The sequence below is a fragment of the Scatophagus argus genome, chromosome 4 (assembly GCF_020382885.2).
Source record: "Scatophagus argus isolate fScaArg1 chromosome 4, fScaArg1.pri, whole genome shotgun sequence".
Taxonomy (NCBI): Eukaryota; Metazoa; Chordata; class Actinopteri; family Scatophagidae; genus Scatophagus; species Scatophagus argus.
The window spans coordinates 14,136,122-14,148,770 of record NC_058496.1 but is presented as its reverse complement, the minus strand read 5'-3'; the positions used below and the strand labels follow the sequence as shown (position 1 = coordinate 14,148,770).

Sequence of the window (12,649 nt, the reverse complement as noted above, 5' to 3'; positions counted from 1 at the left end):
TGTGTGTAAAACACATACACGAACTTCAAAATTCCTCGATTACATGGGTTCCTTTATGGCAACTGTATCAGCTTCATGATAAGACTTGAATAAGTGTCAGTCAAAAATCAACACTTGTGGACGGAAGTATTCTGTCATGTGTAACATTGTTGAGAATGAGTCACACTGTTGTTACCTCAGTGCAGGTACTCTTATGTAACTGTATATAAACTGATACCTGACCTGTTCGTGCTTATTAGTGCTCCATGGGTAAATAGAGATGCATATGGGAAAGCATATTGGATGAATGAGAAAACCCCTACTGTAAAATATGTTCATTAGTGATTTTTTGTATACTGTACTGTTTGTGACAGAAGAGGTCTAAAAGTCAAACGATAGACACACCTAGTGCAAACACATTCATTATTTGCTTTGGAGGTAAAAGGACAAATATTTGCTCATTCCATATGGCTGCTGTAGCTTTTAAACACTGCTTTCTACACGGATGTGTTCCAAGTCTGTCTTTTTGCCAGCAGAGCTGATATCAGTTTAAATCAACTGGGAGTTGGATTCCAGTGTGTGGGATTGTTGTGGATTTAAGAAAACTTGACGCCAAAAATCCCTGTGAACTATAGCATTCTGTCGCTTACTATTTGTAAAAGGCTTTTGAGAAGTGCATCCTCTGAGGGCCCCTCAGCTGTTGTTCAGTTGTCTAATATTTATGCCCCTAAATGGCTGCTGAGACTTGACTCATAATTCCCTCCTGCTTTGTCTCGGCCCATGGGAGACACGTAGGCAGTTTACACTGAGGAGTCTAGCTATCTATGTATCTCTGTATCGGTCTATCAATCTATCGATCTATCTATCCATTCTCTCCATACAGGAGTGTAAAACAAATCTGAATTTAGACAGATGTGATTTGTGGACCTTACACCAATAATCTTCTGCAGTGTGTTTCGAATCTGGGCAAAGGCCCAAATGTGAGTTAAGCAAGATTTAAATGTATTGTTTTTGAAACAAAGCATTTTGAAGTCCTGCAACTTCGACTGCCTATACGACTGCTGGATAACAGGGCTGCCGCTTTTAAACAGGGAAACATTTGGTAGATCTCACAGAAATCTGTTTTTGAGTAAAGAGACGACAGTTTTAGAAAGTTTAGTGCCCCACTAAAAATGACAGGATAGAACACAGTTCCACACAGATACATGACTAATGGCCCATACTGGGGTGTTCCCCTAGCATGACCGCATGACCCAATAAAACCACCATGCAACATGAGCAGTGAGCTCTTTGTCAAGAAAAAAAAAAAGATCTATTTTAGAACACACAAGCAGTGCCTTACTGGAACTAACACACCCTAACATTAAAGGACAAACAGTGTGTTGTTGGTTAGTGTTTCGATGAAGGTTTATACGATCTATAATCACATTAGTGAGGAATTTGCCTGATTTATTGACAACCTTATTGCTCACTCACTAAATCAAAGTGCTCACATATTTTTGAAAGAGATAGATCTTTAGACATGAGTTGCATCACCATATGGGATGTATTCCTGTTACTGTATCAGGCAGCCAGTTGTCTTTGTTTTCATCATGGCCGAGTATCTAGACTCTGTGGTTTAGGTTCAGTCCCAGAATGAATCGCCCTCTTATCATTTCCAGTGACATTACCCAAATTGACTGCCTGCCCCCCCGAAGTCCCCTGTTACAGTAATGTGCAACAGACTGTGAAATGTCTGAACCTGGAAAATAATCAGGACCTTTTGTTAGTCTTAGGTGGGAGAGCAAAGAGGAACTGTGGCCACATTCCTCATAAAGGCTTCCCTGTGTTCTGCTGAGTAACATGTTTGGCGGGTTTGGGACATTTCATGACCTCAGCATTACTGTTTCCCAAAATGTATCAAAGTTCAGGTCACCATTTTAACATATTGGGGTTAGTGGTCATCCCTCTCAAACGACAACAGAAACTGAACACCATGACTCCAAAAAAGAAAAATAAAGTTAATTTAATCAAATTGATGCTCCAGTGTAACCTACAATATGAAGGTGACCAGAGATTAGGGGTTGTTTTCATTATTTTCAGTGTTTTTAGTACAAAATTAGTTTTACTTTTTGACCAATAATATCTTATCAGAAAGTCAACTTTCAGCTGTAACCTGTGGTTTCCATCAGGAGATAGATTTTATAATTGTCCCCATGGAAAAGTTTTATTTTAATCTTTTTTAATTACTATTTTATCTCATATCTAATCAGGTAATCTCACTGAGATCAAGTTCTCTTCTGCAAGGGAGACCTGAGTACACAGAAGAGTAATTGAACAGCCGCAGGCAAACCGTCACAGACATCTTCATTATTAAAAGTTTAAATTCATTCGGTGGAATGTGACTTTCAGGTTTAACAGCCCTTTGTAACTTTCAAGGTCAGTATTTATTTAATTAAGCGATATCAAGAGTTAGACCTTATCTAAGGTCATCAGCTGAACGAAGTCTACAGGTTTCACTGGGCAGTGACTGTCGTTGTCGGCGCTTCCCTTTTTGTCCACAGGAGGCGCTGGTGGGAGCTGCTCCGTGAACTTTGTTCTAGTAGTAAATGGGCGTGTTTTCTCGCTATTGCTCAGTCTTTTGAGTTACTCTTCGGGAAGGACGAACATGGGCGAAAGTTGGACAGGTAAAATGTACTTATGTGACTGGAAAATAATGCTGCTGGTAGTTGTAGAAAGCAGGAGTATTGCAGTGTCGTCTACTGTCTTGCAGTGTAAGTCGCGTACAAGAGTCCTGTGGTGGTATGGTTATTCGTGGATTTGTTTATATTGGCAGGAATACATGTGATCGTGATCGTCAGTGTCTCTGGCAGTGTACTGTGACCTGTTAAGGCTTTACTCCTGGTTAAATTAACTTAAAGGTTTATTTTGCTGCCCTGGTCATTGTGGTTGTTACTGACCTTCATCTGCTGACAGGTGGCTGCGTCTTAACGCAGGATGGATTCATTTTGCCTGCATTACTTTGGTGATGATGATAGTATATGACATTTTTTCACATACAGGACTACACTACATCTGAGCCACAGGGCTGGTCTTGAACACCTCAGGGAACAAGGTGACATGGAGGATTTCTGGGCAGGGGCCCTTTGGGCACTGAGGATCTGGCTGTACCTCATTATCAGCCTCATCATGGTCCCAGCTATGTTTGGCTTCTCGCTGGGCATCTCCGAGACCTACATGACCATCCTGGTTAAAACCTTAGAGGTACTGTTGTTATATTCCTCGCAGATGTATTCACATCCACTGGTCTACATAAGACATGACCATGAGTGTCTCCTGTCTGTCTTCCTTGTCTGCAGTGGGCCACTCTGAAGATGCAGAAGGCAAACGCAGATGAGCAAGCGCTCAAAGCTTCTGCATCCAACGGTGAGTAGAAAACTGTGTCTGGAAAGATGTTCCCCACAGACAGATCAACATGAAGACGTGTCTTAAGGGCTCTCCTCTGAAGGGCAACTGTTCTCATATCCTCTATTGTGAAATGTGGGTTTTTAGTCCCACACGTATGACTTATGTTGTGCTGCAATGCTGGATTTCATAAGATACTGTATTACAAGTCTGATCATGTTGCAGAGATATTACCCAATTTTGAGAGTGATTGATTTACCCATGCAGGTCAGAATGTCTTTTGTTTCTACAGATAAATTTTCTGTTGGATGACAGCCCTGTGACCTTAAATGGCAGGTTTAAATGGTTTTATTTTAGGACCGCAGGACTGCACCGTAACTTGAGAACTTAAACGATAGGAAGCAAGGTGAAGTCACTCCGGGTACTCTGCCTATCTCATCAGACGCAATTACTCAACTCTTTATCAGTTACAAAACTTCACAGGGTTGTATCCCTCGTTGTAATACATGAAGACAGCTTTGTCAGCCAAATACAGCTGCCGCAAAGTCCAAAGTGTGTCAATGTTACATTTTTAAATGTGAACAATGAATGCAAGTGTGTCAAAGTGCTTCATGAACACAGATAAAACTAACATTGCTCTGAAAGTCTGAAAGACTCAATATTGAATCCAGGGTTTGTTACTCTGCGTTTTGGACTTTGTCTTCTGGGTTATCAGATGATGTAGAGTCTGAGCTGAGGTCAACTCTTAATTGTTCTGAGACCTATCAGGGACATAGCATTAGATCCCAGCCCTCACTAACCAAGACTGCTCTGTGAACAGTTAAGTTCTCTGGTTATTAGAATGTATTTCAGGTAAAATGGTGAATGACGGTTTTGTAGGTGGGCATTTTATACATTGAGTTGAATAAAGAGAAATTCTTAGAAAGTCCATGCATGACTTTTACTATATCAGTATTTCATATTCAGATTTGCCTGTTCTTCCAAATGACACATCTGTATGTTATTAGGTGAAGCAGAGTTGCTGTGGGTGGTTTTATTCTTTGATCGATCGATGATTGTAATCATTTATTTTAGTTTTATATAATTCTTGCCAAGTACAGATTGCAATGTGTGCAATGAAACACATTCCTGAATGAACTTTGATATTTTTTCTCTGACTGAAATCATTTTGTCCTCCCAATACTATCAGCACAGTCTTATAAGATATGGCAAGGCTGACTTATCTTCCAGAAAGATAATGATTTCTATCAAATGATTGACAGTGTGTGTGTGTGTGTGTGTGTGTGTGTGTGTGTGTGTGTGTTAGGTCTCATTCAGAGGGAGGATGGCTCTATGGAGAAAGAGTTAGAAGAACTTAGACGCAGTCGCCCTAAACCACCAGTGGGTGGTGATTTTACACTTAGTGACTGCTTCTATTTCACCCGGAGAGGAATTGAGAGCATTGTAGAGGATGAGGTACATTTTTTTTTTCTTTATTAACAACAGTTGATAATAAATGATTTGCAATCCCTGGTTTCAGATCTTAAATGCTTGTCTGATCTTTGATTTCATTGATGTTTACGTCTAGGTGACCCAGCGGTTCACTTCAGAAGAGCTGATGTCCTGGAACTTACTGACTCGCACTAACAATGATTTCCAGTACATCAGTCTGAAGCTGACGCTGGTCTACAGCCTCGGCATCTTTGTGAGATACTGCATCCTCGCCCCTCTCAGGTACATGGATACCGAATTCTGCTGACTGCAAAATTGAGCTGTTGTGTTTCAAATGTAGCGCTGCCCACCAGGCAGAAATAATGTCAAATCTCAGCTACATATTAAATCTCACTTAAGTTTGGACAAATCAACAAGGGTTTTTGGTTTTTTATGTTTAAAAAATTGAGGAGTACATTTGTTCTACTTTCTACAGGATAACACTGGCCTGCATTGGACTCACCTGGTTGGTCATAGGAACATCTGCAGTTGGATTACTTCCAAACTGGAGGTGACTCCAAACAATAGCCATCTCAGTTACAGTTACAGTCCATATCTAACTTTTTTTTTTTCCATAATGGTTCCTTTCTCATTTGTGCTTATTTGCTTATGTGTGTGTTTTTTAGGATTAAGTTCTGGCTCAGCGAATGGGTTCATGTGATGTGCTACAGAATCTGTGCACGAGGACTCTCCGCCACCATCCGCTATCACAACCGGTAAGCGTGCCACCTTACCGTGCGATTCAGGCCAATAATACCTTCTAATACTGACTTCATGCTGTCACCTCACAACAACAGGGAAAATAAACCCAGAAAAGGAGGACTCTGTGTCGCCAATCACACCTCTCCTATTGATGTTGTGATTCTCTGCAACGATGGTGGTTATGCTATGGTACTGAGGCAACTTTTTTTTTTTAATTATAAGTAATTTCCACACTAATAGGTCATTTTTCATGCTTAATCATGATGCGCTGCCATAATTGCCCAAATGTGTTTGCCAGGTGGGTCAGGTACACAGAGGTTTGATGGGAGTCCTCCAGAGAGCCATGGTGAGGTGCTGTCCTCATGTCTGGTTTGAGAGAGCAGAGATGAGAGATCGCCACCTAGTGACCAAAAGGTCAGTCTCCACTACTCAACTTCAGGTCGTCTTTTTTTTATACAGGCTTGTCTTTGCATGTCTTTCATGCCTGTATTTTCTCTCTGTGCTGCTCTGGTGTTAAGAGAGGTTGGCATTTTCCTGGCAGTAAAGTCTCTGTAAAGTTTCTGTATCTCTTATTATCCAAACAAGGACAGGTATGTTTTGGAAAGTTGCTACTGAGCAGTGACTGTTTTTGTAATGTTTTATAATATCACATCTTCTCCCCAGACACTCAGTCCAGATGTTTGATGTTTTTCAAATTTGAAAAAAAACTCTTCAAAGGTGCAATATGTAGATATTTACTCAGCCAGGAGATGGTTTCCATTACGTCTTTGTGTTGCTTCCAGGTTGAAGGATCATGTGAATGACAAGACAAAGCTTCCCATATTGATATTTCCAGAGGGTGAGTGCGACCATGTAGAGAGATAGAGTTACTTTATCTGCCTCAGTTTCATGTTTGTCTTTGTATCAACAGAGATAAGGCTCAGTGAATGTTGTTGGTATAGCTTGGTACCTGATGGCAGTCTGACCCCTGAGCCATGACAAAAGAGCAGACATTTTATGTGGGTTTGGCACACAACTCTGCCCCTTTTAATCTCATGTTGTCTGGTTTCCACAGGAACCTGTGTCAACAACACATCTGTCATGATGTTTAAAAAGGGAAGTTTTGAAATTGGAGCAACAATATACCCAGTGGCCATTAAGGTACTTCAGTCCTTTCCATCAGTAAGAACAATCCCTCACTTGCACTGAATGCATTGGATGTATTGTTGTTGTTTTTTTGTTGTTTTACTTTTCTTAGTATGACCCAAAATTTGGAGATGCATTCTGGAACAGTTCCAAGTACAGCATGGTCAGTTACCTGCTGAGGATGATGACCAGCTGGGCCCTCGTCTGTAATGTCTGGTACCTGCCGGCCATGCACCAACAGGTGAGTATGAGCTACTGATGCTTGTGAGCACATGCGCGCGTAAAGCCTGATGTACAGCCCACATGCGTCACCCCCACCCCTCTGGAATATCATGTACCTATGCAGGCACACATCATGGTAAGCTGAGTTTGTGTTTTTATTCAAAAATGACAGGAGGGGGAAAACGCAGTCCAGTTTGCCAACAGAGTTAAGTCGGCCATCGCTCATCAGGGAGGGCTGGTAGATTTACAGTGGTGAGATACAGCATTGATTGATTATAATGTCTTTGTTCTGGAGTATTTTCCTACTCTTTTTTTTTACTTGGAACTTGACACTGATAGTTGTTAACATTAAACAGATGTGGTTAAATGATTAGCACCGCTCTCAGTTTGTCCCGTCTCCACCTGTCTGTTCCTGCAGGGATGGAGGCCTGAAGAGAGCAAAGGTGAAGGAGACATTTAAAGAGCAGCAGCAGAAGCAGTACAGCAGTATGGTGGTGGGGGACGACAGCAGCAGCAACAGTGACTGAGATCCCCAACCACTGAGCTGTACGAATCCCTATTTTTGGAGACCATACACTGGAAATAGACCCCTCTTCTTTAGTATGTTCTCATTAGCTGGACATGGCTAGGAATGCTGCCAAGTGGACTTAAACACAACGTGAAAACCATAGGTGCAGGTAAAAGGAGTCTCAGTGAAGTGCAATACTGAACTTTATGAGAAACTGAGCTCTCTTTTTTTTTATTTCTGCTGAAGATACTACAGCTGCTGAATGCATGTTAAAGGTCCAGTGTGTAGGTGTTAGCGGCATCTAGTGGTGTGGTTGGAGATTGCAACTGAATTCAACTCATCTCATGGCCAGTAACAACGTGAAAAACTTGAAAGGTCCTGTCTAGAAACAGTATCTGGTTTGTTCCGGACTACTGTAAATCCCTGGAAAAGGATCCGCTCTTTTTTGTAGATATAAAAGGCTTGTTCTAAAGCAAAGAGAACAGAACGATTCTCAATTTCATGTGATGTACAATAATGAAAATAATCAATTTCTGCCAGTAGATCTTCTAAATCCTACGCACTGGACCTTCAATGCTGAGAAGATGCTCTGAATGAACTGTGTGATTGCAGACAAGCCACTTGATGAAAGAGTACCTCTATTCTCATAGTCAGTTGGTTCATTCATGTGCTGTTTTTTTAAATACATTTTTGTTTACAATTTCAACACCTACAGTGATTATGCTGGTGATTGTTATGATGGTGAAAAGAACCTGGAGGTAGTTGTACTGTTTTATAACATAACATGATATTTAATACAGACGAGGTCCTAAGAGACTAATGTTGAGATAATTATAGTAAATATTGGTTTTATGTATCTGGATGTACCTTGAAGCATAATTAACACTAATAAGCACCCATGAAAACATGTGTTTGTGTTACTGAATTTAACACTGATAGAGATATAGTTTTTAGGGATTCACAACGGAACCTTTGACTCCCTCACAAAACTGAGACAAAAGGATTTGGCACTTAAATAATATATGATAACACTGAATGTGAAAGCACAGTTCATTAAAAACACACACATATCCTTAAAGGAGAACACACAGCAGAGATTTTTTGGGTTTCTCTCCCCTGGATGTTTTTTCTGAAGCGGGATCGTTGATGTTGCCATTTTCCTCTGGGTTCCCTTCTTTGGCCCCTAAAGACAAATTAAAGGAGGATTTCACTCACTTTAACTGTGTGAATGTTGATGTAATCCTGATGTTTTCTTTTGTTTCAAATTGTCAGCGTTCTCACCGTCATTCTCCTGATCAATCAGATCTGTGTTGTCCTGTGCGCCCTGAATGAAACATCACTCAATTGAATGACAGTCACATCACCACATGGTGTCCATCAGCCTTTCAACCAACAAGTTATGAGCATACACTTGACAACAGCACTTACCTGCAACAAGCTACTTTGGTTTTTCTTTCTCTGCTCCAGAAATCTGCAATCATCACCAACAATATTAAGAATGAAAAGAAGTTTACATGTGATTGCTAAGAACCTCAGCTGAGCCCAATTTATCTGCAGTGAGTCGGAGTGTCGCATTTTTCTTTAAAATAGGACTTTTCGTCTCTTCCCTATCAAAGACTGGCCATGAGAAACTGATGGTGCAGTGACATACAGTATTTCTGAGCTTGAATAGTGCCTCGCATCTCTGTCTCAATATGCACAGTTCAAATGACAAAACAGGTGGCTGTTCATTCAGACGGTCAGCATTTAAATTAAGCTGCTTTCATCTCTTAGCTATAAAAGCCGATAAAGATGCTCTGTGACAAATCTTTTGTGTCTGTTCAGTTTGGTTTCTATGCAGGGCAACTCTGGCTCTGATGATCCGTTCTCACAGTATATATGAGTTGTGATTATTGTAGACTATGATTATAAATATTTCTAATGGCTTTAGATTGCGTAACTTAATAGCATCGGATTGTACTGCGTCATCTGGACTAACCAATTAGAGGTGATCACAAAATATAACAGTACAGATTTTTTTTATTTGCATGGCACATTATTCCATTATTTCAGATTGCAGCCCGGGCATTTAACAACACCTTTTATTTTCTCTATCAGTAAAAGCAACACAATTATACCAAATTTCTATAAACTTTCTTCAGATGTTGTGTTACATTCACTGGCATGCCTATAATGTGCTTTGGAAGTAAAATACTATCTGTTCTCTATCACAGCACTAGTGTTACTCACCCATCCATTGATGTAAAACATTGTGAATCTTCTTCAGACAAAATTCAAATCTACATCAGTCACATTTCAACACACGTGCAGCCATTTAACCCACCGTTGCAGATAGGAGTCATGGTTTCTGTGGGCAGGGTTGGTCTTCCTCAGTCCATCTGGTGCCCATGTTGTGTTTCTGTCAACTCCTACATTCACCCTGCCTGCAGCTCCAGATGCGATCGGCATCTCTGCCTGTATGACTACAGATTTCAGAAATCAGAAACAGACTCCTGGTCATCTGGATGCAACTCGGCTGTTGCAAATGCGCTGAACCAGGAACCTGCAGTGCAATTTTTACACACTTGTCCTCTCTGCTTTGACTAACCGTTTGCTGCGTGAGCAGGAAAGTGTGGCTGGCGGAGTTTACGGAGATGTTTGTTGTGGTATCCATGGCAACAGATTTCCAAAAGAATGGAACAGGAGTGGGGCCTGTGCTGCCTGATATCAGACACAACTGTCAACTTGTTACACACAGTCGGTCAAGTTGGTGGACTGGACCCAAAATATTTAAAAACACTCCCATGCCTTCACATGCAGGGGAAAAATCTTGTCTCACAGAGCTTTTTGCCAACTGTGAGAAACAGCTTGGTCCTGACTGAAGGAGCAAAATTACAGTAGAACAACACTATATAGAAGTAATCATGAACTGAAGTGAAAATATTAACATCACTAGTTATCTTACTTCTTTTACTTTTTTGTGATCAACTTTTTTAATTGAAATTCAAGTTATGTATTGATAAACAATAGCAAAAATCAATGTGAATAATCACATTTAGTAGACAACCACTCCACCCTTCTTTCCTTTATTTTTTATATAATTTTGCATAGTGTGTGAATTTAATTTTTATTGACAACTTTCCTTAAACATTTTGTTGTTGCTTAACAAAATGAGCAATAACAAAGGAGCTTTTGAGGAGCTAAACACTTTATTGTCAGTAACGTAAAAACTAATGAGTCTATGTTTAATACCAACAGAAATGCATCATTTACATCCAGTAGAGCTTGAATGAATCAGATATTCCAGCATTATTCCATAATGTTTGCATATCATAAGCCAGTGTTGGATTACGGTCCTTGTTAGGATTCTTCCTTCTCGTCTCCATGTGTGATGGTGTAGCAGAGTGACTTGTAGTCGATGTTGCCAGAGGGATCAATGGGAGCGAGAGCGAAGGCCTGATCCACCTGGAGGTTTACAAAATGACAATTTTCCTGGTAAAAATGATAATCTTAAAGAACAGTTTGCGAGTAAGTCACTATAAAAGTAAAATATTTAATAAAAAACACAAACTTCTTCTGCTGTGAATTTATCAGCCTGGTTCATCAGTAATCGTTTAAACCTGGAGAAACGAGGCAAAAAGAAGTGTGAACAGAGAGGACAAATGAGATACCGTAAGGTTATGGCTGATGGAATACCATGGAAGCTAATTAATAACATTGATCTTACTCATCCTTATTAACAAAGCCAGTCCCATTAGGGTCAAAAAGTTTGAACGCTGCAAGTATGGTGTCTTCAGGATCGGTACCTAGAGGAAACAAGGCATCGCTGAGCATCTGCCAAAAGTTCATCAAATAAAAGGATGCAAGGATTTTGTTTGTTGGTATGTGAAAGGCTCTCACCGTTGAGTTTCTCCCCGAAAAGAGTCAGGAACACGGTGAAGTTGATGGGTCCCTTCCCCTCATTCAACATCTCATCCAGTTCTTCATCTTTGACATTAAGTTTCCCTGGTAAACACACACACACACACACACACACCATATATACAGCCTGCACTTTTTTTTTACTTTTAAATATAGTGGATTAAAGATATAGAGTTAAAGATGAATAAAATACCCAGCTGTGCGTAGGTCTCCTTCAGGTCCTGTTTTTTGATGACACCATCTCTGTCTTGGTCAATGCAGCCAAAAGCCTGTAGGATAAAGAAATGCAGGCAGGGGGACATTATCTTTAATTACAATAAAAGAAATACTGAGAAGCGGGTATTTCATCCTGCACAGTTGACATTAATCAGTTCTTCTTTAACCAGATGTAATTACATTTAAGGCATTAAAGCATGATTACATAACAAAAGAAAATTTGTTCTTTACAATCTGTGTTTCAGGATTTTCCAGTCTTTCAAAAGTTTAGTTAATTCTTCACTTTCATTACTGTAGAAAAGTATTGTTGCATTGATCTTTTACAGGACCCGTTGTACAAGTATTTGTTAAGGGTCAGGCTTAATTATGACAGGTAATGATATTACCTCAAAATTCAGATACATTTTAAATCTCTTTTACATGAAATAAAACGATTCGCAATTAGAAAATACTTCTCATCCATGCAAATTATCTAAAGGTCCACTTCAGTAACTCCGATGAAAATTCAGTTTACTAACAAAGGTAAATTGCTTCAGTATTTCCTGTCCATAAATTGGAAATGTAAAAAGGTTTTAATGTAAATCTCCTCCAAAAAAGTTTCTGAAGGGAGCTTCACCTCCTTGAACTCCTGTATCTGGGACTGCTCAAACATGGAGAAGACATTGGAGCAAGACTTCTGTCCTCCTCTCTGTCTCTTATTGGAGGCCTTCTTACTTGCCTGAGAAGATGAACATAATTTTCTTTACTACAGTTTTGTGTAGTAGAGTATGTAAAACAGAGAAAAATACAACATAATAACAGCTTCCCAAATAAGCACTTGTCTTTTTACAATCATCACTGATTGACTGACACATTACTGAAAAGCTGAAAACACTGACTGACTTACCATGTCTGAGTGATCGTACGTGGACTCCCAGGCGAGGTGTGATGCCGGGGTGGGTTTTATGTACGGCCCCTCTTATCTTCTATGCTCCTATAATAGCCTGTGGTGGGCAGCACAGTCCCTTACATGGCCTTGACTGCACTCTGCGTGTCACTGGATGGACCTGATAAGAGGTGAGGCAGCCAGGATTCCTCTGGGCTGGAAAAGTAGAGATATGAGAAGAAGTGAGAGTGAGAGGAGACAGGAAAAGTGACCTCTGA

General features: G+C 40.2%; 2 protein-coding genes and 1 long non-coding RNA gene across 4 annotated transcripts; 1 reads left to right on the top strand and 2 right to left on the bottom strand.

The window, feature by feature from the left end:
* Window positions 1-2,514: 2,514 nt before the first annotated feature.
* On the top strand, window positions 2,515-8,604 carry agpat9l (1-acylglycerol-3-phosphate O-acyltransferase 9, like). 2 transcript variants are annotated; one of them, XM_046388014.1, is made up of 14 exons: window positions 2,515-2,645; window positions 3,021-3,222; window positions 3,318-3,384; window positions 4,670-4,818; window positions 4,931-5,076; window positions 5,270-5,344; window positions 5,460-5,549; window positions 5,631-5,724; window positions 5,834-5,949; window positions 6,318-6,373; window positions 6,590-6,675; window positions 6,773-6,901; window positions 7,055-7,134; window positions 7,301-8,604. In XM_046388014.1, the coding sequence occupies exons 2-14, from the start codon at window positions 3,079-3,081 to the stop codon at window positions 7,407-7,409; spliced, it is 1,341 nt and encodes a 446-aa protein (XP_046243970.1). In that variant the 5' UTR covers window positions 2,515-2,645; window positions 3,021-3,078; the 3' UTR covers window positions 7,410-8,604. The 2 variants fall into 2 exon arrangements, with proteins under 2 accessions (XP_046243970.1, XP_046243971.1); XM_046388015.1 differs by having other exon boundaries at window positions 2,628-2,732.
* On the bottom strand, window positions 8,427-10,062 carry LOC124058589. Its single transcript, XR_006843267.1, has 3 exons — window positions 9,978-10,062; window positions 9,714-9,852; window positions 8,427-8,861 (listed from the first exon to the last, which is right to left on the bottom strand). It is a non-coding gene; the product is annotated as an uncharacterized LOC124058589 (long non-coding RNA).
* Window positions 10,063-10,559: 497 nt separating this feature from the next.
* Window positions 10,560-12,494, bottom strand: myl7 (myosin, light chain 7, regulatory). Its single transcript, XM_046386346.1, has 7 exons — window positions 12,393-12,494; window positions 12,123-12,224; window positions 11,484-11,559; window positions 11,270-11,374; window positions 11,097-11,175; window positions 10,941-10,989; window positions 10,560-10,834 (listed from the first exon to the last, which is right to left on the bottom strand). The coding sequence occupies exons 1-7, from the start codon at window positions 12,393-12,395 to the stop codon at window positions 10,730-10,732; spliced, it is 519 nt and encodes a 172-aa protein (XP_046242302.1). The 5' UTR covers window positions 12,396-12,494; the 3' UTR covers window positions 10,560-10,729.
* Between the last annotated feature and the right edge of the window lie 155 nt (window positions 12,495-12,649).